At 43.1% G+C, this 27,724-nt stretch overlaps 1 protein-coding gene across 1 annotated transcript; it reads right to left on the bottom strand.

Annotated features, from left to right (window-relative positions):
- Nucleotides 1–3,718: 3,718 nt before the first annotated feature.
- On the bottom strand, nt 3,719–27,724 carry ptpn9a (protein tyrosine phosphatase non-receptor type 9a; the record flags this gene model as incomplete). The annotated part of the gene is made up of 13 exons (XM_079567599.1): nt 3,719–3,979; nt 4,539–4,746; nt 5,849–5,999; nt 7,013–7,091; nt 7,231–7,300; nt 7,440–7,527; nt 7,808–8,124; nt 9,315–9,425; nt 9,856–9,961; nt 10,038–10,162; nt 12,771–12,860; nt 17,165–17,350; nt 27,650–27,724. The coding sequence occupies 13 exons, from the start codon at nt 27,722–27,724 to the stop codon at nt 3,789–3,791; spliced, it is 1,797 nt and encodes a 598-aa protein (XP_079423725.1). The 3' UTR covers nt 3,719–3,788.

The following is a 27,724-nucleotide window of genomic DNA, read 5'->3' as shown; positions in this document are numbered from 1 at the left end:
CCTCCGCGCGCATTGGCGCAGACTCCGGGACGCGTCACACTGCTTTGAATATCACGCGCCAAAACCCAGGACCATGGATCTATCATAACAAACCCAGGACCACAACTAGTACTGATGATAGAAGCCTTAAACCACAACTAGTACTGATGATAGACCACAACTAGTACTGATGATAAACCACAACTAGTACTGATGATAGACCACAACTAGTACTGATGATAAACCACAACTAGTACTGATGATAAACCACAACTAGTACTGGTGATTAACCACAACTAGTACTGATGATAAACCACAACTAGTACTGATGATAAACCACAACTAGTACTGATGATAAACCACAACTAGTACTGATGATAAACCACAACTAGTACTGATGATAAACCACAACTAGTACTGGTGATTAACCACAACTAGTACTGATGATAGACCACAACTAGTACTGGTGATAGAAGCCATTAACCACAACTAGTACTGATGATAAACCACAACTAGTACTGATGATTAACCACAACTAGTACTGATGATAGACCACAACTAGTACTGGTGATAAACCACAACTAGTACTGGTGATAAACCACAACTAGTACTGGTGATAGACCACAACTAGTACTGATGATAAACCATAACTAGTACTGATGATAAACCACAACTAGTACTGATGATAAACCACAACTAGTACTGATGATAGACCACAACTAGTACTGATGATAAACCACAACTAGTACTGATGATAAACCACAACTAGTACTGATGATAGACCACAACTAGTACTGATGATAGACCACAACTAGTACTGATGATAAACCACAACTAGTACTGATGATAAACCACAACTAGTACTGATGATAAACCACAACTAGTACTGATGATAGACCACAACTAGTACTGATGATAAACCACAACTAGTACTGATGATAGACCACAACTAGTACTGATGATAAACCACAACTAGTACTGATGATAGACCACAACTAGTACTGATGATAGACCACAACTAGTACTGATGATAGACCACAACTAGTACTGATGATAAACCACAACTAGTACTGATGATAGACCACAACTAGTACTGATGATAAACCACAACTAGTACTGATGATAAACCACAACTAGTACTGATGATCGGAGCCATAAACGCCGTCTTTGTCGTACAAATAAGCGTTTTTCTTATGGCTTTGCTTTATCTGAAACAAAACAGGCCCATGTCGACGCTAGTTTCCTTTTTTGTCTGTCTTTAGTTTATTAAACTCTGCTGCACGTTATGGACAAAGGAAACATTTGTACTCGAGGTCACAAAAGATCCATGAAAGAAATATACAACTTTTTGTAAAACATTCAATTCACTTGGTTTTTGACTAAAAGGAACTAATAAAAGTGAGTCCATAGAAATTGTACATGTGGGAATAGTTCAGTTCAGTTTATTCGGTCAAAATTATGACAAAAGATTCACATTCAGTTAAGTTACTTCTTCAGAACATAAGTATACAGTTAAGTTACTGCTTCATAACTTAAGTATACAGTTAAGTATATTTCTTAACATAACATACAAAATGACCGAAAAGGTTTAGGCTGAAGCTAATGCTTATTTTGCCAAACCCTTGTTTTTTTAAACTTACAGCACGTGTTTTTGTTAAACTTTCTAACATAATATCAGACATTCAAAAGGATTTTATTTGATTATTATTGTTTCTTTTAAAGTAAGTTGACAGTCTTAAACTAGTAAACAGAATGAAGGTATTTTTCAAGTATAATTCTCTTTAGGTGGAAGAGAGGGACATGTACTCGAGTATACTTACTGTGTTGAACTCCACGGTCGTGGCATAAAAGCATGATTAAAGTGTGAAAGGTGTGCCGGGATAACGCTCAGCCTGTGTTCTCCTGCATAATGTTTCCCTGAGGACGTCTCACACCCACAGGGATACAGTTACAGTTACAGTTACAGTTACAGTTACTGTGTGAGAGAAAAGGCACTGAACATCCACACATGCATCACCTGGAGCTTTTACAACAAAGCATTTACATTCAAAGGTAAATAAACGACGCCCACACGTTTCACTTTCACAAAGTCGTATTTAATAGAGTATAGCTTGAATCAATAGTCATGAATGAACAACTAAGAAATAGGTTATAACAAAACATATAAAATTAATGTAACTAGCCTGTATAGCTTGTGTAGATTTAAGAAACTTGTTGAATAGAAAAATAAAAATAGGGCAATGCGTCCATCGTCGAATGGACAAAATAATGTTATACCGAGTGCATGACAATGGCACACGCAATAAGGCTTCACTACCAGCAAATTCAATATGAATTCTGTAGTAAATAATGGTTTTTCATCCAGCAACACAATGACGTATGACCCACAGACACTGTACATGTTGTATATCACAAATAAATGGCAACAGACGAGATATGATCTTAGGAACAATGTTTACCTGGAGAAACTTACTCTGAAGAGTGTTTTTCAATATTTGGAGTCAAGTCATTTTCACTTGGAGTCTCCGTGTGAGTGCTTTTAGTTCAATTATTTGTAAATGTGGGGTTTTATTAACACATGTTTACTTTTGCACAATATTGTAAGCCTGAAAGCGCTCAGGACACTTAAAGGTGTATATGGTTTAAACATTTCAATCATAAAGCTCTATAATCATCATTTACTCTCAAGAGTCTCTGTTAAAATTAGAGTTTTATCTCAGCGCTTAAAGGGAATTTACAAAAGTGCAAAGAAACCATTTGTGTTTAAAAATAAAGAAATAAATATTGCACTGCTCATTAGGTCTGATAAGGAGATGACACTTATTCAAGGGCAAACTCATGGCAGCTGTAGAAATGCGGTGCAAGGACGAGAGGCTGAACATTCACTCTCCACAGCACAAAGGAAGGGAAAAGGTCAAAAATTAAGGCAATACAATTGGCGGCTTCACTTTGAGGGCACATTTGGAAGAATCTAACTGAATAGTCCATTTCTGCGGTCATAACTCATTCATCTGTAGTTGTAGAGATAGTGTGGTGTTTTGTAAATGCTACCAATGTTTTTGTGACGACGTGATTCGAGCCACAAACACACATTTTTCCACCGACTCCGTGTTGGACGTTAAATTGTGCATTAGTTTTTGTCACTCTTGACCTCCCAATATGAAAGATCGCATTTCCCGTCTCCTCCAGTGTCAGTAACAGTCTAAGAAGTGGGAGCATATCAAAAATAACCCTGATAGCAACTACTTGTGCTTAACTCACACACAATAAACCGTGTAGGACAGAATCGAACAATCCAAATGGGGCAGAGTAAAAGTGTAAATAAAAATGTTTTTTTCTTAAAGATCTTTTTACACAGAATAAAGCATCACGGAGGTATGAGACTAAAGTAACTAAATGTCTTTCATTTTCACTTTGAAAACAAATAAATACAAGATATGCAACACAAAACTTGTCACCCAGTGTGCTCGGACACAAACTGCTTTTGTTTTAACCACAGGCACATTTCTATACATTACAATATTGTGGAAAAACGCACTCGATGCTAAGTGTGACTGAATGACCGATTATTACCATTTGCTACAGGAACTTTCAGTTGAATTTCGTTTCATTTTCCATAATATAAATGTAGCGTCATGTGCCTGATTATTGAGATATGTTCAGCAAAAGCACGATGTCGACACTGAGCCTTCTTCTTCTTGGCGTATGTGTTTTTGAAGAGTGTCCGTTACTGCAGAGCTACTTGGTCACACACACGTGGTGGCGGCGGGACAGTGGTTGTACTTGGTGTGTTAAGGGTCTTCTGGAGCTCACTGATTGGCCGGCAGCAGCCCTTGTCTCTGGGCGTGCTCCAAGATGGCGTTGTAGCAGAAGTAGTACTGGTCCGGGGTCTGGATGCTGAAGGCTCGCTGCGTCCTCATCCTCCTCACCGTCTGATGCACGTTTAAAGAGCCCACGTCCTGCAGCTGGGACAGGCAGATGTCCAGAGCGCAGAAGGTTCCTGACGCACAAAAGCATGGTTAAGTTCTCAGTGAAGCTATTTTCTTCATTTATCGGTTGGTTTTGCGGAATTAAGGGAAGACGGTTTCTGAGAGAAATGTGTCCCCTGCATTTAACTCCTCCCTCAAGGCAGCCAGTCAGGAGCGTCCGGGGACTCAGCTCCAGATCTTAGAGCTAGATTCATGTTAGGATGACCTTTACTAAAGAGATCTGGATTTCATGGGTTCAAATCTGGTTAAACAAATAACTAAGCACAAGAAGCCAGATCGGGTTATGATGTGTGTGAACAGGCAGCGTAAGGGAGCCGGCTGTGGAGAACTGGACCAAAACCACTTCATTTTTGTTTATCAAAAGCCAGTTAATTAAATCAAACAGCATAAATTTGCTGTTTGTTTGAAATGAGCAGTCAGTAAACATTTGAACCTTCAGTTTGGTAATAGTAGATGGGAAATGAGAAAAAAGAAGAATAGACTTTTGAGACTAGGTTGTTCCCTGTATGTGGGTATAACTCGGTGAACCAGTGATGTTTAGGAAGCTGGCATGTTTCTCAGCAGCCGCACCTGTTCTCCCGATGCCCGCGCTGCAGTGAACCACCATGGGGGGTCCGAGCGGGTGTCCCGTCCACTGCTGTCCCAGGGCCTTCACCATCTTCTTCTGCTGCTTGGTCACGGCGCCCAGGAAGTCGATGAGCGTCACGGCCGAGGTGGGGACGCCGTAGTCGGGCCAGCTCAGGTACTGAAAGTGGCTGACCTGCCTCTGCTCACAGGTCTGCTCCAGAGGGGACAGGGGCGTTAGTGGGGGTTTGATAATGTCCCGTTCTTCAGCTGTGGGCAGGGGGGTGTACTCCTGTAAACCTGCATCAATCAGCATTTTGATTTGGAATATTAGGAGACAAATTAGAAAAGAAAGTGGTGATTGTACACGTAAGATCAGTATATTATTGTCATAATGTAATGTCCAGCAACAAGCTGAAATCAGAGGCAGAAAATAGGTCTTAAAAAGAATATCTGAGGACACCCTGTGTAATTAAATACACACCTAAAGAAATGCATCCAAAGATAGATTTGCAAAGGCATAATTGTTGTCTTTTTTCCCCTACATGTGAAATTGTGTTGCTTTTTCAGAAGTAATATGACTAATTATGAAACTGCTAAGAATTCTGTTGAAAATTGCGTAAACCGGAGACAGAATTTCACTACATACAGTGGGAGGAAAAAGTGAGTAAACTTTGTGGAATTGATTACATTTCTGCCTACATTGGTCATAAAATATGGTCAGACTGTTCTCAGAATTAAAAGAATGATTAAACAGAGTCTGCTTAAACCAACACCACCCAAACATTTACATTTGATCAGATTTCTATTGGCCGTAACATGTAAACATTCACAGGAGAGGGGGGATAAGTAAGTACACGTTTACAAAAGGTACTACACAGAAAGTACCTGAAAGCAGTAGAGTTCCTTTAACTACCCCGGCTACTACTACTGCTATGTTAGTAAACCATTTTATTGCATTACATTTGTACAGCCACTATAAAGGCAAAGAATCATTGAAGTAATTGACAGGTCATTGTATCCGAGCCACTCAATGGGTCCAGCATTATTGACTTGTACCTTCCACTTCCATAAATGAAATAAGCAGGTTGAATATGAAAGCATCTGTAGAGGTTCTGTGTGCACCTATAGCACTATGAGTTATAAAGATGACAGCCCTCAAACCAGTGTGTAGTAGACAGTCTGCCACTACAGCAGAATGAGCTTTAGCTGATATAAGATGTATGTGCGCCGTTATACATGTTTTTATTATAATGGCTTGTGCTTTGTGTCTTTAACAGCTGAGTGAAGCTTCAGTTCTTGAAACCATGCATTACCTCGGTGTTGTGCAGCTCCAGCGTGGTGTGGTTGTAGTGCGAATGATGGTCCACCCTCTGGTTCACCACTGCGATGTGTCCGTATACCTCCTGCCCTCCTTCCTCCAGGGGCCAGTACTGACCGCACTTCCTCCGGCTGCCCTCCTCTGTCCTGCAGAGAAACAAGATCAAGATCCACTTCCACTTCTGATAATGGCAAGAGATTGTAAGTACTCGCAGTGTCCGAATGTCTCCTCCAGTCCTTCACTGTAGACCCTCACTATACAGCAGACCAGTGGTTCCCAACCTTTCTCCATCATGTATATAAACAATGTATTTCTGCCATAAAGACCAACCAAAGTCGAGACAGTGGAATATTTGTGGATAAATATCAGTCAGATCCGTTTTATTTGACATTGATTTGACATGAATGGCCTTTTTGTCTGAGGGGAAGCTATGGATCATTTAACAGCTTAAGCTAAAGGTAAAGCTTAAGCTAAAGGTAAAGCTTAAGCTAAAGGTAAAGCTTAAGCTAAAGGTAAAGCTTAAGCTAAAGGTAAGCAGCTAATGGGAGCAACTTTTCACCAAAACAATAATCAAGTGGTTTATTCATGAAGAAGACCATTAAAACTGAGCCCATTGGCTCAGAAATAAAAATGCCGACAACCCATGGCGCTCTTTTTCACATGGAAAACATGGATATGTTGAAATGGCGATGACATGCCACGAGATATAGCCTCTCTGACGTATTCACTGACGGAGGGTTTGTCACACTTCTGTAGAAAACGTGTTGGGAAAACGTTAACTTCAACTGGCACCGCCCATATATAAGCACATGCACCACCTGCTACATGTGCATGGCTTCATGAAAGTCACCTCATGTCATCATTTCCGCTGCAGAACTGGGGGATCATTTTGATGACCTTCGACCTTTCATCACAGCGATGAACAAATGGACAAAACCATTTTGATGCCGGTTTTCAGATGGTTCTGAGCCTACGACACTTATGTAGCATGTACATGTATGTCATCTCACTTTCCTTCCTTTTCCTGTGTGTGTGTGTGTGTGTGTGTGTTGTTTCCTTTTACCACGACGACAAGAGGAAATCACCACTGAAAAGGATTAGCGTTGCACCTGAAAGCACCAGACTCGAGATTCAACAGTAAGAAAATGAAAGAGCTCACCTGGTGGTCATGACGACGACGAGGACGTTCTGTTCCCACACCATCCTCCAGAAGTCTCCGTAGGTCCGATCCAGTGGCCCTAAACCCAAGCACAGACGCAGAAACATGCAGTCAGGTGTAACGGAGTGTTAACAGTGTCCCTCACTGAAGTGCTATCGATTTCAAATGAAGAAATGAATTGTATTTAGCCAGAGGTTATAAGAATATAACATGTTTACCTTGAGTACCAATGTACGCGTTCTTCTGTTTGTAGCCGTCCATGTAGCTCGCGTTGATGTAATCAGACCTCTGCAGAAAAAGAACATCTCAATCCCACGTCCAGTAATATTCAGTAGTACCATTTTGACAGATGGATATTCAATTCCAATCTAGTTAGCCTGTTATACAAGGACATAATTCCAATCATGAAAAGAAAGAGTTGAAAAACCTCATTTTGCCGGAGTTTCAACTTGACTCGTGTCTGATCGAGGCACAGCACGTCTCCGTAGCGGTTCTTGTCCTGGTTGTACACAGCTCTGTGGACATTGGGAAGGTTAGATTTGGCACAGACAGAATTAATACTGATGTTTAAAAAAGCAAAACCTGATCCTACGGCGTTTCACAAACACATTATTAATCTGTATCATTTATCAACGTTTGATGTTTTCATTGTTTGTGAGCGGGGCCGGGTACAGTTGAATTATTATTATACCTGAACAATACTTTTCTCTATACCTATACTAAAATATTGTCATATACTAAAGAACCAAAACACAGAACACTCCCAGTCTAATCTGGCGACTGCAAAGCACTGACTGTGAGTGGTTGAAAGTCCCCGGCGGCGGCTCCTTCCTCAGCTCCTCGTACTCCTGGTGGATGCCCGACCTCTGCAGCCGGCCCAGGAGAGTCATCAGCTCCTGGGGCCTCATGGACTCGGGGCCCGGGACGTGGATGGAAGAGTCCTCCAAGGGGACCCCCATCAGCTCGTCCACGGGGTCCACGCTCCCGTTCTGGCCCGAGAGCAGCTGCTGGTTCATGGTGTGGGCGTCCAGAGGCAGCAGCCCCCCCAGGTGCTGGGGCAGGCAGTCTCTCGGCAGGTGCTGCTTCAGCTCCGCCATTTTCACCATCTGAACCTAGAGAAAGAGAGTGTGTGAGGCTGAATATAGAGTTAGGATTAAAGATCAAGACGACTGTATTGGTCCTGGAGAAACATAAACAAAACATAAGCAGTGAAATAATACAGGAACATTTCAAGACACCGTCAACCTGATGTAAGAGAATCTGATGTGGAGGAACAGGATACAGTGAGAATGTAATGATGGGCCCAGAGCGGTGGTGGAGAAAGAGAAGAGGAAAAGAAGGAGGAGAAGAAGGAAAAGAAGGAGTAGAGGGAGAAGGAGGAATGGGAGGAGAAGAGGAAGAAAGTGTAGGAGATGAAAGTGAAGGAGGTAGAAGAAGATGGTGAAGGAGAAGATGGAGAAAAAGGTGAAGAAGAAGGTGATGGTAAAGGAGGTAGAAAAAGGAGAAGATGAAGGTGAAGAAGAATGAGGTAGAAAAGGGGGAGGAGGAGGATGAGAAGAAGAAATTATTCAAATGGTTCTCTTGACTTTTCATGTAAACGACAGTATTTGGGGGCTGTTCATATTCATGTGGCTAAAACCCATCGATAGAGCTCACAGCCACAAACTGTACATCCTTAAAACAAAAGATCTGCTCTGGTTTATCCAGCAGGCAGCAACTTTAGAGAGTTAGAATGTGTGGGGCCAATAACCGGAACTACTGCAGCTGCTGGTCCACTAATGAAGTGGATAAGATAAAGTATCATCTTATCTTATCTTAATGATGAAGTTCATTGATGACACTAAAATCCTGGCGCTGCAGGTTAAACTTTTCAATGAAACATCCTCCAAAGTCACGAGACACAAGAGATGCTTTTGCAGTGGTGCAATATATTTAAAAAATGAACGATTTGGTTCCATGAAGATTGTTACTTGGAAGTGCGTGTGCTCGGTGGCACTTTCTCCGAAGTAATCAATGGTAATGTAGTTATTCCGCGGGGAGTGTTGGTGACAGAGGCAGTGATTCATGCATTAACATCCCAGATATGTGTGCGGTCGCCTGGGCTGATTCTCAGAGCGAGTCCCCGAATCCAATCACAGGAAACAATCAATGTCACGTCCCAACCACTGCAAACAAGCACTCAAATACATCTGGAAAACGGTACTAAACTTTAGGAAGACTAGATTTTACAATTATTTGAAGTCTCCACATGTCCGTGTTTTAATTTGGCTAATTGGTAAAAGTGCATAGTGCTGTCCTTTACCCTCTCCCTGAGCTTCTCCTTGAGCAGCAGGCTGAGGAGGTTATAGGGCACTCTGAACCACACCGGAGCCCCCACGATCAGCACCTTCTTCAGTCTGGCAGGAAACGCCCCCTAGTGGAGAACAAACAGGCTTGTTTACATCACAGTCAACTATCTGTGCAGGAAAACGGTAAATTACAAATATCAGCCACTCGTTAGTTTCCCGTTTTTGTTGAAGGAAACATGTAAAATGTCATCAAGGTTTACCGTTAAACAAATGCTTCAAATGCCCGAGATTATTGAAACATTTGTGGGTTAACAAAGCAAAAAGATTGAAGCACTGAGGAGAAAATGTTGCTGTATTTTGCTTTGTGGATAGAAATCTTCAACCAAAACCACCAAAGCCTTTATGTACAACTATAGAATGTTACATCAAATTCATATACTGTATGTCGCCTATACTATATTGTTTGATTCATATTACTCCATAAACATCGCTTCCTTGCCTGTCTATAAAAAGGTCTGGGGAACAAGAACGGAGAATAATCTTTTCAACACGTACTTTCAACAGGTTCAGGATTTTCTTGCTGAGGTCCAGCTCAAAGTTGGTGTAGTTGGAGCCGGCCATGTCGTAAATGAACACCAGGCCGTTCCTCTGCGTCTCAAAGCTGCGGGGGAAACAAACAGGAACAGGCTCAGTAGAAAACAGTTCAGATGACCACAGCTAATGCCATTTCCTCGTACCTCTCGACCGCGCGGTCCAGGAGGTAGAACAGGGCCTGCAGCACCACATGGTTCCCGGTTTTGTTCGGATGGTGGAGTTTGGCCGTGTACAACGCAATGGAGGCGCCCGAGGGATCCCTGGCGTTCTGCAAAAGAGGAGTCCAATCATATGAACTGAGAGCTAATACGCGGATCTACAGCACTTAGCGGCTCAGGTCAGAGGTCAGCAATAGTTCTGGACCCAGAGAGACACTTTTTCTCACTTAAACTGGTGTGTTGTGAATGTGCCGACTGAACTAACGCACGGAAACAAACTGCACAAAGTCACAAATACAGAAGTGAAAAACATCCCAAAGCTGAATAACATTGACCACAGGGGGGCAGCTCAGCTCATCTGGCGTTTCATTGGCTCGGCTCCAGAGAGGGCTGAGCGTCTGAAGTGATGCTGCCTCCTGTAGCTCCGCTCCCTCTCCAATAAACACGGCATATTTCTCTAGTCGAGCACAGTTACGCCGCACTTTTCAGCCTTTCAACGTTTGTTTTCGCAGCACAAGGATCCAAGATGTGCCAAATCAGAAAAAAAACCTCCCTTAACCTGCCTACTGTTTAACTTTGACCAAATCGAAAAGCTTCTAGAAAAAAGGCGCTAAAGCAGCAACAAAAACGAGACGTAAGTGAGGATGAAAACGAGCAACAACACAGGTGACAAAAAAGTGGTGAAAAAGCAACAAAAAGTGCCGACAGCGTGAGGAAAAATCAGCTTTTTTTGAGCTTTCAAATGAAATGTAAACTCCAGTCGAGAAGCTTTTAGATTTGGGTAGAACTGAACTGGAGAAAATGTGTTGGGTGAAGGTGGGGGTTAAGAGGTTAAAGTGTTTGACAAAGCAAAAAAAGATGTGTTTGAGCACATACTGTAAACACAAAAGACTAGAGGCTTGTCGCACATCTTCAGGAAAACTGTTCCAGATTTGAACTTTAGCCGACTTGACAAAAGTGCAGACTTCGTCCTGGACTTTCCATGGTTTCATTCTGTTAAAGGCCCTGTACCTGACTTTTACTTTACAAACAACTCCTAACTTTCCTAACGCATTCTTAACAGCCCGCCTCTTCACAAGGGTAAGTTCAGGAGTATTTACGGTAATGTAACAACAACAAGCCTATTTCACAACTGATTCAAAGTCGGATTTTATGGCTTTCGTCCTCCTTCATTTATACTTAAGCTCTTCAGTTTTCAAAAGCACCGTCAGGACCAGGGCCGGTCCCGCACGGCCCTGCCCCGTCCTCTCTGTCAGCACATCGGCTCATGTCCTGTGTGTCTCGTCAGGACCAGGGCCGGACCCGCACGGCCCTGCCCCGTCCCCCCCGTCAGCACATCGGCTCATGTCCTGTGTGTCTCGTCAGGACCAGGGCCGGTCCTACACGGCCCTGCCCCGTCCTCCCCGTCAGCACATCGGCTCATGTCCTGTGTGTCTCGGAGCTAAAAATACTCGGACAGGAACAGGATGTGAGCAGGAGACTCACACGTCAGAGCCAAGGATGTGCAGCATCGGTAACACGTCAAAGGGAAGACACACAGCAGCGGGAGAGAGAGTGTGTGTGAGTGTGTGTGTGGTCAGTTAAATAGTGCATTTTTTGTTGCAGTCGACTAAAACTGCATGTACATTTAGATAAGATAAGATAAACCTTTATTAGTCGAGTACATTTAAGACAAATTTAGTGGACTTTGCATTTATAATATTCATTACACTCATATTCAATGGCGGTCCTCTGCTTCCTCTGCTTCCTCTGCTTCCTCTGCTTCCTCTGCTTCCTCTGCTTCCAGCTCAGAGCAGTTCTTTTGGCAGTGAATTTAAATGTGATTTATTTGAATGGGACGGTGCATATTAATGAACAGACTAGTGCTGTAAATATGCCGGATTTAGCTCAAGGCTCATTTCCATCCGCAGTCCCATAAAAAACAAGACAAGACCATACAAAATACAAAACATATAAGCCACAACACACAGCATTACAGACAAGGACAACAACTACACAATACATAAAGTGCATCTCTTTCGTACGCCAAAAAACCGTCAGTGGAAGTTCAGATGATTTTAGTCTTTATTTATTATAAATATATTTTAGTCCATGAAAATATCTGGACATTTTGGTCATAGTTTTAGTTTCATAAAAAACTTGTAACCAGCCAAAATATTACTGTGACTAAAAATGTCTAATATTTTAGTCGACAAAATGAACTAATAATTTAAACTAGATTAGTTAACTTCCTGTTGGCCAGTGTGGGGTAAAGGCTGCCACATATATATGCAAACTAAAAATAAAATTACATTTAAAAACAGAAGAAAACTTAATGCCAAGTGGGTTTAAAAGAAAAATCCAGACAGTGGCACGATTTTGACTTTTTTAGCGCTAAATTAACATTGGCCTTTAAACAGTAATAGCCAGTAGCTTCAATGCTAAATATCTCCAAACGCAGAAGTCTCCTCTGAAGTATGTACATCCTTAGTAACATTGTAGTAACTAACCAACAGCTGCATGTTTGCCCTGTTTAAATATTAATTTATCTAACAAGCTAAGCTAACTCACAGGTCACAGTGGTTAGCGAGTTAGCATCATCATCTCGTGCACTGAGCATATTAAATCTTTATTTTGTTCATTTGTCATACAAAACTGTGCTTAAACTGTACTGAGCACGACTTCCTTGCACTTGTTCACAATGTACACACTTTTTATTTGATGAAAACCTCTTCTTACCAGGACAGTGAACTTCCCGCTGAGCAGCTCCGACCTCAGCGGCTCCTCGTGCGGCTGCAGTCGGACGATTCCCTCTTTCAGGCGAGTTTCCTGCAAAAGAAGCAGCAGCTGAAGCCAGATATCAACACAAAGGGACGTCATAATAATCAGCCCTCAGCTTGTTCCACTCAGGTACCAGCGCGGGAGGACTTAGATTGTTCTAGTAGCTTATGTCAGTCCTGGAGGGTTTGAATGGAGAACCTGACTGTATATAAACCTGGTCCACGTTTTGAACTGGTTAGTGTCGCGTGGAGGTGAGTAAACAAACTTCACATTAACCTGCGAGTCCGAGCAAGTGTCATGATCTCCAGACATTTCACACGAAAACTGTAACAAGACGACAACGATACGTCAATTACAGGTTCAGTTTTGATTTGAAGCAACAATGAGCCCGAGGCAGAGGAATTCCCTGACAATGGGTGGCATTGTCTTTTCATTCCTGTGAGAAAGTAACCCGGCTGAAAATATGAAGGGAGGACAGTGAGTCACAGAATATTCTTTGCCCAGAACCCAAAGATTCACACTATCAAATTAACCTTTTACTATTATGATGTCAAGGGGCTTATATTTTAGTAAATCAATGTATAAATATCAATCTGAATTGTTGTTATTATTGTATCATTGTCATTATTGTGTCCAATGTTCTTTACGTTGCCATTTAGGCGCAATAATGTCTTAAACAAAGAATAATTGAATGCAGCAAAAGAAAATGATCCAAAGTTTAGATACTTCAGGAAAAGAGGCAGAGCTCACGGGACGGTAAAGAAGATGCAAATACACTTTACAAAACTCTTCAAGCTTGTAGGGCCACCACATGACGACAGAGACGGGCTGAGGCAGGACCGTCGTTTCGACTCAGTGAATCTTCATCAGGTTAAGTCAGCCCAGCTCTTTCGTCACTAAGATACTTAATGCTGGTGACACAGCGGTGCTAAAACTGTCCCACGAACAGACAATGTGAATGAACGTGAGATACAAACCCCTCTTTAGTCTTAACATGGCAAGTTCACAAAATAGTGTCTAAAGAATGACAAAAAACATATTTCCAGAATGTAACAGAGGAAAAACACATCTGCGGTTACTGATGCACGTGCAAAAGTTCAGAGTTTGATCAGTGAAATAGAGAAGGCTTTTCTATTGGCCATTTGAGATGATCTGCCCACAACAGTTCATTACTTACTTTCACTTCCGTTTTTTTACACTCACTGGTGCACATGTTCCCAATTCAAAAAGCAGCCGTTCATTTACAGTATGTTCAATGTCAAGTTTCAAGATAGTTTTTTTTATCGTAACAATTATATTTAATCCAATTATGCCTAATTGTGTCATGTCTGTTTCCTTCTCAAGATAAACACGTTGTGGTGCGTCTCATGTGTGGGTGTCCAAAAGCAGCTTAAAGTGCAAAACGGCATAAAAGAAAGACCTTTGTGTGACGTCAGCAGTATTTAGAGCGACTAACAAGGCTGCCCTGTGGATCTAATTAAGACCACGTTTGCCTCAGTTTGATGTTTAAATAATCAGGTCGCCATCTGCTCTTTGCACATGTTCAGAGCAATGTGGTGAATCTATACGTCCCACATGTACAGCTGTGGACACTGGGGCATGTGTTCCCCCTAATTCAAACCACGGTCCCATAGGAAGCGGGGCCCAACATCTCAAACAAACAGGAAAGAGAAGAGAATCCTGATCACGAATGTCATACAAGACCAAGGGAAAAGTTAAACATTTATCTGCATTTAGCATGAAAAGATCACATCAGAGGTTGGACCAGATGGAACGTCCCCGTTCTACACTGACCCTGTCAACTCATTCTCCTGCCAAAGAGGAACAATAATGTCACTGCACTGTGCACTTAAAGACTTGGGTGCGTTGTAGGAGAACTTTGTGTTGCTTTCCTTTGAACTAATGAGCCAATTATGTTTTAAAGAGGGGGTGTTCTGCTTTAAAGAGGGGGTGTTCTGCCTTAAAGAGGGGGTGTTCTGCTTTTGTCAGTCCCACAGCACCAGTCTATATCCCACTACAATGATGACAAACCTTCTGTTGGTCTGTAAATGCAGTAAATCAGAATAACTGCCTTGTATAAAATGTCTCTCTCAAAATGGCTGTAGTGAATGTCTTGAAATCGGCCTCTGTCTCTTTAAGAACCTCTGAGCCTTTAGACACGCCCCCTCCACACGCTGTCTGTGGCATCAGTGGGGAGGGGGTTCTGCTGAGGAGCAGTGGTTGGTTACTCGGCTGGTGACCAAAGCTCGGAGGCGTCTCCAGGAGGTGGGGGCGTTCCTAGGAGGACTCAGGCAAACCTATCCCTAAAATGGCCGCCATCAGAGTTTTTACAGATTACTCAGAAATACGTGAATGTGCCAAGGCAACACTTCAGCCATGTTTTTAATGAGGGAGTGACAGAATAACAGGATGGAAAGCTTGAAAAAGTCCATTTTGCAGAATACCCCCCTTTAAGGAACATTTGACATTATTAATGACTACATTACATGAGCTGAGTAATTGTACTTCTTAGTTTTAACCTTGCACTTTTTACTTGTACTTGGGTGATCGTATTTTGAATGGAATGGATAGAATATGGCATCGTTTCTCAGATTATGTTAAGTTCATTATTACTTTTTACACATTATATTTTTATTCCTATTTGAGATATTTCTTGGTTCTCAACTTCACATTCGAGTAAAGTCACTTGAGCAGACTGGGCGGTCGCTAACGGAGTAAATGTACTTGTTTTTGTGCATAGAACACATTACTTGTACGCCACTATATTTAAATAATAAATCTAAAGTGTTTTGTTCATGTTTAACGCCTCCATAACAATAGGTGGCGCTGTGCAGATGTACATTCAAACACCAGCGCCGTGTTGCCGAACGCGCAGTGACTTCAGGCACAATGTTTGTGCTTTTGAGGCTGTTTTTCATAACACTTGGATAACAGGTGTGTACTTTCTACTTCAAATACTTACATTTTACTTTGATTAACGTAAAAATGTGAGCGACTCACTTTTATTGGAATAAAACATGAGCCCAATTGCAATCGAACACCATGAAAACATTCCCTGCAAAGCAAAGATCTTTAACACATTTTTTAAGTTTTATCAAAGTGCACATGACCGGTTTTATATCATAACATCAGCTGCATAATTATCATTTCATTTCAGTGAAGCAGCATTTTAATGAAGACATGTATGACAGGAAGTGACATTGGTAAAGTTCTATCAGTTTGACTCATTCATTTCCCATGGACATAACATGGTCGGCACGGCAACAGTGTAAGATTGTTTGCCTTCATCTATGTCACTTCCTGTCGGCGTCCAATGAGGAAGTGAAACAATAAGCGGCACAAAAATGGCCAAACAAAAACAAAAGAAACGAGCTCAATCTTAAATACAACTTTGTTTTAGCATCGCTTTAAATGAAGGTGTTCATTAAGTATTAATAAGCATTAGTAATCATGGTAGGGTTAAGGTTACGGTTAGGGTTAAGCGTATTGTTAATGGCCTACTAGTATGTTAACAGATAAAAGTAAAATAAGCAGTGTGTTAATACTTTACAAGCACATTATTATTGCTTATTAGTACCTTAATAATACTTAAAAGGGGCTAGATGAAAGTTCGTCATTTTATGCTCATTACTGCCACCTCAGGTCTTAGAGGCAGTTGTGGTGAACAGGTCTGAGCTCATTCTACACATTAGGACATGGAGGAACATGTAGGGGGAGGGAAATACATGTTTTTAACACTTTAAACTCTGTATAGTCCCTTTAAGAAGCTTAATATAAACACTACAAAAAGTGAATATCAAGCATTGGCTTAAATGACTTGAATTGAGGAAATGTTTCTTGTTTTGAGCGGTTTTCACTCATTTAGACACTTTTCCTGATCGGACCGAGTTTGCTTTGCTTGTTTGAGGACATTTCAGACCAGTTCTAGGGTAAATCTCGCTTGAAATAAGAAAGTAAAATTGCCAATGAGATAAGACCAGTTTTCTTTCCCCATTGGCAAAGAAAATGACCTGAAATAAGGACGAAATGTATCGAAACGAGTCAGAAACATCTCAGAACAAGTGAAATAATCTGGGACAAATGCCCAACAACTTCTTAACTAGTCAAAACAACTAAGATTTTGGATTATTGTGCTTAAACTGAGATGTTTATACTGATCTAGTTAAATACTTTTTGCAGTGAAGCGCTACCAAATTGTGTCTAATGTGCCATATGCACTTTAAAGTCTTCCTTTTCTGTGGTTGCTTCATGTTATCTACCATTGTACCATTTTATCCTCATCACTAAAAATATAATATTGCAAAACTCCATATATTGTGATTGTACTTCTGAGATCCTCACGTGAGCCTCACCCTGTAGCTGTGGAAAAGCTCGATAGCTCGCAGCACATCGAACTTCCGGGCCATAAGAAACTTGACGGCCAGATCCTTGGACAGAGGCGACACGCCGTGCTGACTGGTCCACTTGTTGATTTCCTCCAAAAACTGCCTCGTCGCCTGAAAAGCAAGAAAAGACGCGATGAAGAACACTGCGGTGACCTTTCGGAGGAGAGGTCGATGAAACGGGGAAGGAAGGAAGTGTGGTGGAACTCGATGTACCCTCTGTGATCCTTATCTTTGACCTAGAGAGTCTTGGTTTGAATATGCACGAGGAGGATTACAAACGCTGTGGAGGAATCTGGTGAGACAGGAGTTAATGACACGCCGCTGCAAAAAGACAAGGCGAACCGCTTTGAAAAGTGATCTGAGTGGGAGCCAGACTACGCAGCAGCACTCGCATGTAAGACACACAGCTCTACAGGGTGAAAAGGAGATGTTCACAAAGGCGGCATTACCAAAGTGCTGCATAAAGTCATGTAGAAACAACTTAAAGATCACTGCTCTCAATATTTTCTCCTTTCGCAGATTCTTTCGCAGTTTATAGCTCACTATCTTATCAAAAGGTAATGTTCCTTGGTTTAAACTGTGCTGCATCTTGATGTTGAAACATAAATTGCACTCCCACTCCCAATGTTTGTCGGGAAAATTGCAATTGCGCTCACACGAGACGCTCAGCAGTGGAACCAGGAAAGACCGACTGAACACGAGGCCCACAATTTTGCTCGGATGAAGCATGAACTTTCTAAGAAATGAGAAAAAAACTTCCAGATTTAATGGAGCCCGAGAGAGGGGGAAAAACATTTCTCCATAGACTTCATAAAAACACATAAAATGCCGCTAATCCTCTATGGTCTGACCAAGAACATTTGATTGAATAGAATCAAACTGAATGGGAATTTCACTTTCTCAACCAGAGAGGATGAGCAATGAAGTTCTATTGTTTTGTATGCTTTAGCACTGAAGTATAAAAGTGTGACTTCTATAAAGAGATGTTATTTCCGTCCTTCAGAATACAAAAGTACTAGAACGAGTCCTGATGGCTCGGAAAACCGATTTCTCATCATCCGTGCCTTCTTTTATTCCAGTGTAACTGAATTAGGCCGGTGGTACAGCAGGCTACAGATGTTCCACTAATGAGGCGCATGTGAAATCCGGTGGCGGCCGCAGGAAAAACCCTCCAGGAATTACAGAGCGAGCGGGGAAGAAGAACGCGGGCCTGACGCAGCCCTGATCCTGTTATATACGGGCTCCTGGGTTCATTATGAAATGTAGAAATAAGCCTGACACAAAAACACATGGGAGGGTAAAACTATGCTGAAGTTCATTTTTAGTCATGATTTAAAAACATGGAGAAAATGGGGAAATATTAGTTTAAAAAAAAGGAGAAAAAATTGGGGCAAAAATATGGAAAAAGTATGTTAATAAAAATGTGGGTGTGGAGCATTTATTTGAGCTTAAACAATCGATTTAATGCCGTCCCTGGACCAGCATCAAAACTTGGATCTAATGATAGAAGATCTTTTTTTTCGGTACCTGCTTTCGATACTTTGATTCATTTGATGCCAGTGGCACTAAGGCTCGATTATGTAAAAAAAATAATCACTATTATTTTAGCAATAATTGAAATCCTGGTTATTCAAACGATTATTGGTTGCCTTAAAAAATTTATTTTTTTTTGCAAAATGCTTAATATTTTCTGTTAATAAAAGTCAAAATGATATTAAATATGCTACAGTTTCTAAACTAATCCTCTATTCGAGACATCCCTGACTCACCTGCCCCCTGCTGGCCAACCCTCACACCTGCCCAAGCAAACCAAGCTGCGCGGTAGGGCTGAACGATTAATCGCATTTGCGATTTTATCACGATATTACACAACGCGATTTCGAAATCGCAGAAGCACGTGATTTTGGCCCCTGCAGCTGCCGGCCGCGGCCCATAGAAGTGAGTGTAGCAGCGAGAGACGCCTCCGACGTCCGGCTCTGGCTCCACCTCGTGCTTTTGTTTACTTCTCTGTCTACTTCAGGTGGTAGGTAGGTAGGTCGTGGATGTACTGGGAAAATATCAGCGTGTGTAAAGCAGCCACTGCAAAGGACTATTGCGGTTTCCTCCGTTAGCATAGCGTTAGCTGCAGCGCTACACGCTCTGATGCTCTGATCACAGAAGCTGAGCCTGAGCTGATGTTCAGAGTCCTTTGCAGCTCACGTTTGGAGGCTTATGTTTGGGAATGTTTTGGATAAAGATAAGAACTTATCTCACAACCACTGACTAAAACACAAGAGCAAATAGCAAGAAATTATTTAGGCTATTTACAAAATAATTCAATATAAGCTTATTGGAAATGATGTGGGCTAAATGACTATGTGGACTATTTGGAATTATCTCCATGTGATTATAAAGGACTTAAGAGTGAGTAATACTTTATTAAATCAGTAGTAAATATTTAATTGTATTGCAACAAAAAGTCATTAGCGGAAAATCGCAATAAAATCGAAATCGCAATATTGATTGAAAAAAATCACAATATTGATTTTTGGCAAAATAATTCAGCCCTACTGCATGGCCTGATGACATCATCACACAGCGCTGTTTGTATCGGACCAAAGCATTTGCCAGAGCACGTGAAATGCAAAGGGAACAGAAACAACCATCCCAGTGGAATAAAACCAGTTTGCAATTAATCCAAATCGTAATTGAATTTCAATTAATTGCACAGCCCTAAGTGGCATCTAAAGCTTTTTTTTTAAACCTTGTTTAACGATATCCAGCCCTACAAGTCACTGGTGCTCATTCAACATCCAGTCACAAAAGTCTTTATTTGTCCAAGTCAAGTCTCAAACTAGTGACTCCTCACCTCTGATAAAACTATACATTCACTATTGCAAAAGCTACTAAGCACTGACGAGACTGAAAATACCACTTATTAGAAGAATAAAACACACAAGAAACACTGACAAGCTACTTTTGGTTTGCACGTTTACACCATATCACAACAACAGCCTCTTCCTCATTCTGCCGAGCTCTGGCCGCTGTTCTTTTCCTGGAAGTCTGTTTTGGCCGACGTCCATGACCTCTGGAAATCATAAGCTCTAAACACCGGCACAAACGACAAACGCTTTCTTCCCACTCTTTAGGAATGCGTTTGCACAACTTAAGGGCGCAGCAAAAACGCCAAATGGTGAAAACAATGAGGTAGCGGCTCGTACTTTGAAATACAAGAACCAAAGAACTACTTTATTTGATCTCCAGCCTGCAAGTTTCACACAAATACAAACTCCAGCAGCTTTCAGTCGCCGGAGACGCTAAAGCTGCTGGTGCGATTCCTGACCTGGGCCTGCGTACATTCAAATGACGCTAAATGCGCCTATAGTAGCCCGTTTTTTTGTTTTTTTTCAGCATCCTCCACCTCTGAACGGCCCAAAGGCGACAGAGGAGGCACTGAGGGCTTAGAAAGGACAGGAAGTCAAGTCTTTTTGGAGCTGAATACAAAACGATGGGACAGAGGACTCGACTGTGTGTGTCCTCACTGATGGCTTAACATTCAGGACGTGGGAGAAAGCTGCACCTGACGGAGAGAGGCCGAGCTGTGCGAAGAACGCTGGCGGAAATGTGGAGCGATTCAGCCAAAGTCGACCTCACACTTTGAACAATTCTCCAGCTGTAGTGTCGTCCAATAGTCTTCAAGATGTAGTAATTACAGGTAGATATTGTAGGATTTTTTTGCAGTTTGTTGTGGTATATATTCATCAGAGGAGGGTTCATCGTTTGGCTGAAAAAACCCAAACAAAGAATTGCAAAACACATGGGGAAAAACTGTTCCACACTGAACAAACCACAAAGCAACTTAAGAACTTTATCAAGATCGCGTCACTCACAGATAAAAATCACTAATTCTTTACCAAGTGCATCGAGACAAGATAAAAGTAGTCATCCTTATCCCGACCACAAAGAGTAGACGTAATAAGGTTGTTTTATCCAAAAAAGAAACCCACACTTAGGGTAAGCAGATTCTAAAGTCTAGTACTAGTGCAGGCCACTGTATTCTGGAGGTTCTGAGCTTTTAAATGAGGGATAGCACGTCCGCATTGTTTACAAAAGACACTGATAAACATCTGAGCGACCTGTTGTTTGTTTAATAATCCCATATCTACAGGGAGCCGTCAGGTCAGTCTGGGTTTATGAAGCACCGGGACGCGCATGAGGCGGGTTGTGGAAAAAACAAAAGCTCTGCAGTGTAAATTTAGTTCTAAAATGGAAAATGTTCTAAAAGCCAAACACACAGACTTACAGGTGCAGTTTAGCGAATACATATACGTCTGAAAATGTTTACTTTGCGACACAGCTTGTTTATTCTGCTGATAAATGTGCAGAGTAGGGTTCACCGCTGATGACGCCTACTGACTAAGAAAGAAAACACCTGAGGACAGCTTTAAGGCAGCCCAGGTTTATCCGTCTTTGTGCACAGCCTACACATCCTTCCTTTAATACAGAGTTCTGGCCAGACAACTGGGTCCTTTCGGAATAGTGCTGTTCTTCGCTGGTGGGTGAACCAGTAAATACTAAAGGTTTTTCTCTTGCAAACAATAAATACAATTTGGAGGAAAACACCGAGTCCTGTTTTAGAGATTGGTGCGGGTCAGGTAAATATTTACTCGTCCCAATTGGATCATATTAATCTCCAGCGTACGATCGAGAAAACAAACTTCGTCCTCAAATTCCAGCTCGGCGGATGTGGCTAAACCAAACACAACCAGTCTGTAAGCACTGAACAGGACGAGACCCCTAGATGGACACAGGCAGAGAGCAAAGGCACTGGAAACCTTTAGGGCTGAGCAACCTTTAGAAAACGTTCTCTATCATTCAGTTTGATTTGAGTAAATGGAGGGTGTACAGGACCCTCCCACTTGCTCATATATTTACTAAGACTTCGTGCTGCACACCGCGGAAGTCGTGCGTTTGATCCCTGGGCTGTGGTCGCTGAATTAGAAGCCAATGAATGAGCTTCCCGGTATCCAGTGGCACCATTGTAAAGGCCACTCACACTTCACTCGAGATGCTAACGTCAGTGTCAGTAGTTCCTTGGAAAGTGGCCAGGCAATAGCGGCTAATAGCCTCGTCATGTTCAGAGGGCTTCCGTGGTTCCACCTCATCTTCCCAGAATGAAGATGTTTGATGTGCAGAATGATGCGGGTCTACAGAGCTGTTGTTTGATCGTCTCCAGGCATGTTTTGTTTGGTGATAAACTTCCTACGACATCCAAACTGTCTCTTGCCTTTTCATTAACAACTCCAGGTATGAACAGAACCAGCACCTCTGTTTGGGGAACTCTGGGCTTTTCTCATCATGCCAACGATGGGCGACAGCAGTTTGAGGGTTAGCACAACCAGTTTTCCAACTCCATCACCTCCCGAGTCAGCGCGTCTTCCCAGAATGAGCCTTTCATTCCCTTCTCGACGTGCCTCGCATTCACATTCCTGACAGAGGGACTCATATTGAGAGACGCAGCCTATTATTGTCTCTTCTCAGGAAGCGAGTCGCGTTGATGTTTAATGGGAAGCCAGAGGGGGCCGGCTGCACCGTCATCCTGGCACCTCCATCCTCCCGACGCCTGCGGGCGATTGGATTACATTATCACGTTTACGGACAGTCGTGATTCAGCCCTTGGCATCGCCTCCTTTCCGCAGGTCCGTTTGATTCCACACGCTGCCACTGTATCATCTGTTTACAGTCGATCATGTGGGCACGACTTCACTGTGGTAACCCGGGCGGTGCTTCCCATTTGGCACGAGTCGATACCAAAACAGGAAGTCAATAACGTCACTCTCAGCACCAATCGTTCACTTTTTTTTTGTTTTTACTCAGACACCAATGAATTCTGGGAGATGGGCGCAGGAAGGGCTCACTGGCAACTAGCCTTTTTCAAATGTCGCTAAAGTTTTTACTCGTCACATTTGATGGTGTAAAAAAACACAGAAGAAGCTCCACGATGCCCAAAGTTGAGATCGTGATTGTGATTATTCGCCCCAGTTACATTAAAAAAGTCACCACAAAGAAAAGGTCACGCGCTCTAATATGTGGTGGGGCCGCCTTCAGCTTTGATTACAGCACTGTTTCCATAAGCTTCTGCAAAGACCCAGTGTTGCATTCATTTTTCACCAGATTCTATGCTGACGATGGGAGACTGAGCACTGAGCAAAGCCGTCTCCAGCACGTCCAAAAGACTCTCAATGGGGTTCAGATCTGGACTCTGTGGCCGAACATGATGTCTCGTGCTGCCAGATGGGTTTTTACTGTATGCAGATGAATCTTTACTAATACAACTAGGACTGCACTGATATGATACTGGTATCGAATATCGGAGCTGATGCGGGAAAACGATACGATAAGGATATCGGCTGCAGATCCATCCTGGACCGATGCCCGTTTTGGCTCGACTTTTAAGAAAGTCTCTTGGTTAATGTAGGTTATTGGCCGATACTCAAACCCCCAGTATCGGTATCGGAAACATCTCTAAGTCCAACATCCCTGGTATAAATGGGCCTAGAATATGTAAACCAGGGGTCGGCAACGTCAGGCCCAGGGGCCAAATCCGGCCCTCCAGCACAGCACAACATTATTACACAAATCAGAGAGTACTTTTAACATTATTAGAGTTAAATGGGAGAAAAAAGGTAGAAATACTGTCAATGCACCCGATTAGGTCATATATTATGAACAACACTGGCATTTGAAGGAAGTGCAGTGGAAAAAGAATCATCGTTTTAAGGAAGACATGACATAAACCTACTTGAATTAACAGAATAAATCTAAGGTTTGAGTAGATTTGTTCTGGTCTTAGACGAGATAAAACCTCTAGTAGTTTTTCTCTTTTTTATTCTTGTTCCATCGGCGCTAAAGCATTTGTATCTTGGATCAGTTCAAAGCGACTCAAATTCAACATAGAAGAACTTTAATTCAAGCCATTTTAAGTCATTTATCTGATTCAAGATGGTCATGTTTCCAGTGTTGTGCTTTGGGCGAATAATCAGCGGCTTCGGCCCTCGGTCTATTTACAATAAAGAAACTTGCCTCCCCCTGATGTACCATGTTCCATTTTGTTCTTGTAACAAAAAGTGCCACGTTATTCTGGTCAAAGAGCTGAATAGTTTGTTCAGATGTTCTCACAGACCGAGATGAAACATATCGGTCCTCGGCCCACAGATTGAGAACCGCTGCTGTAACTCATAAACGGCCTCTTCCCGGGAGTGGAAATGCTTTTAGCAGCTGCCTGCCTCCTCTGCTCTCCCAATGCTCGGGAGGTTTACACACACGAACGCTCCCCCTCTCCGCTCTGTGTGGAATGGGACGCACTGGGGGCGATCGTCCGGTGCCATGGAGGGGGCCCGGCTCAAACAGGAAACGGGGGAGCCAGATAAGGCTGCGAGTCCGATAGATGATCAGAGCAGGCAAAACACACAAGCACCATTTAAAAACGCCAGGCTGGAGATTGTGAAAGATATGGCGGAAAAGCAAAACCCGTTGCTCAACACACTCGTCGCTCGCCAGATTATTGAGATGCTCGACTTTGGGATTAAACCTACGTGGATGTTTGGAGGCAGTGACCGGACAGAAACGTGGAAACAAAGCAAAGAAAAGTATAGAAAGTTGATGTTGAATCCCAAGCCTTCTGAGCTGAAAGGCTTTTCTGACTTTTACTTGTTTTTCTTCATCGAGGTCGATCAGGAAGCCACGTTTTTGTGTAACAATTTACATGAAAAGCAACATTTTAGGGTTACCACAATTGTTGAGGCCGTTCCTCATGTACAATATGCTCCAATATGACATGGCCAACTTCTAAATCTACCTTTCTGGCAATTGGAAAAGTCTATGTCAACCATTTTAACCATGTTATAATGTTACATCCGTCTCAACAACATAACTACAGTGGTTTCCTCGGCCACACTCCGGTAAAAGCCACACAGAGTGAAGCTTTCCTCCGGTTTAGAGACCGAAACACCTTCAACCTAGTCTGATCCTGTCAGAGATCCACCCCTGTCCTGTGTTAATGACCATGGTTCCCTTTCATGTTCAATGCTCATGTACTGTCCCTGTCAGATAAAACAATAACAGAGCAGAAAACTCTGTGGCCTTTTCCCCACAGCAGCAGAGACACATGTTGTAAAAGTACATTTGAAAACATCTTGCATCCTATGGGTGTTTTCTGGACATATGCAGGGGGATGAATAAATCACAATATAGAACAACTTTAAGCTAATACTGAGACCTCCACAGTCACATTCCCAGCAGGACATGGGGCTTTAGACAGAGTGCACAGAGGCAGTTCATCTCAGGTCTGGACACACAAACACCCATTCACAGAGACTACACGAGAACCAGCGTTTCTTTGACACGTCAGACGCCGCTCTCTCATCACAGGAGAGACTCTGGACTCGCCCTGGCAATTAGAGTAAAGTCACCTCTGCATGAAGCTGCCGGCTCTCCATGGGTGAGAGACTGTTTACCCGAGTCAGGTTAGTCATGTCAAACTGTGATTCTGGTTTATGCTGCTGAACGCTGTAAAAACATTAAACTACAAGCACAATAAAAACATTTTACTGCAGCTGTGGAATCAAATCTGCTTTGTCCTTCGGTGTGTTGAAAAATCAGACACTTTTGGAAAAAATAATGATCATAAATGAAGTGCTTGTGTGTTGTTTTTATATGACCGTGACAGTGTTGCTTCCTCATCAAACTCATCCATTTGCAGATTTAAGAAAGACATGAGGAAAGTTAGGAATGAGTTTGAACCAAACCCCAAAAGAACCCTGGTACATGCCCTTTAAAGGTTCCTGTATTAACATACCAGGTCACAGGTTATGGGCTCTTATGAACATCCTTATGTAAAACCCACACACTCCAAAAGCAGCGACCTCATTTTCAACACATGCTTTGGAATTAGCATCAAAACAGGCTCCAAGACCGAGCATCACAATCAGAGTTTTCCTGCGCGTCATGACCGCAGCGCACGGGCTCAGAGCAAGTTTCCACCGAACAAACGCGCCACAACAGCGGGAGAAGTGCGTAACGCGTGAGCCGCCGTGGCCAAAGCGAACACGGCCCGTTTCTGTGACTTCTGCCAAAGAGGAAGCGCTGGCACTGAGGCACTGAGGCACTGAGGCACTGAGGCACCGAGGGCAATAATGCGCCACAGATCGATACAGCGTTTCCGCTCTGTCCGGGAAGGATTTCGCAACAGCCCAAGCCGCCGCTGCCATTACGCACGGAGCAGCGCGGCCAGGTGTGGACACGGGGGGCAGGGACACGGTGAAAACACGGCGTACAGGCGGACAGTGTGTCGTGGCCTACCTGCTCTTCCTCCCCCGTCAGAGGAGCTGCCATGGTTATGAATCACCTGGTGCAGACGGGACGTGTCGTGTTCATGAAGCGCGAGCTGCTGCTGCTGGTGCTGGTGCGTCCTCGCGGAAAAAAACAACAACCTTCAGGCGTTTTCGTGTCTGTCCTGCTCAAACTCATCTGCTACAGCATCTGCTTAAGACTGCTGGAAACTGTAGCGGGGGGAAACAACACCAAAAACACACGTCAATGATCCCCGAGCTGCCACATCCGAGCGGGAGAGACTCGCGGAGGTCGGGTCAAATTTCAGCCGAGGAGACGATAGCCTGGCCGGGCAGAGGAGGGAGAGGCGCGCGGGGAAGTGAAGCTCAGCTCTTGGTCGATGCTAAACAGATCTGCTCGGCCGCCCGACCTCTCGCGCGCGCGCCTGGGCTACGACTGTGCCATCAGGGCCGTGGGTCTGTGGTTAACGCGCGGAACGTCGCCGTGTGTTGTAAGAGAGACACGCAGGGAGGGAGGCGGGCAGGCAGGCTGACCCCCGGGGAGAGCCGCTTTCCACAGGGCGCTCCTCCCTCTGCTGGTGAAGGCCGGGATCACAGGCTCCGGACCGCCTTCATTCATAAAAATAGGAAACAGAGAAGAGACATCGCCATTTTGAGTGTCATTGCTGGAGAAGTCAGGGTTTGGCAGGAGTAAAACTGAGGAGTTGTATAAATAAATCAAAAGTTGCTGAATCCAAAGCGTGGGTTAATTGAGGAATGTAAAGTATCTGGTCACAGTTTAGTTTAGTAAATGAATGTATTGTCAGCTCTGCCTCCAGGGAGTCTGACGTCATCACTACATAAGGATTTACCATGAACTGTCCCAGCCCCATCATGTTCTCCAGAGGGACCCCTCCCTCAAAGCCTTCACACAGTCAGGACCACGGGCCAGGTCCAGTCGACTGAAGAGCAGCTGCTTCCCACCAGGAACAATGTATAACAGTTCTACTCTTATATATGATTCAGTATGAGTCATATGGGCTTTACACGGTACAAACATGTGCAGTCATCATTCACACCATTCTTACTGTTGTAGCCACAGCTGCCCTGGCGAGGCTACTAATCTGCGCCATAAACCACTCACTCGCACACGACACCCAGGCTCCTGGTGCTCCCGGCAGTCGCCCATCAAGTACCAGGACCGGTCCTGCTGGGACAT

The sequence above is a fragment of the Gobius niger genome (genome assembly GCF_951799975.1).
Source record: "Gobius niger genome assembly, chromosome: 12".
NCBI classification, from domain to species: Eukaryota; Metazoa; Chordata; class Actinopteri; order Gobiiformes; family Gobiidae; genus Gobius; species Gobius niger.
This window is presented reverse-complemented; position numbering and strand designations above follow the sequence as displayed.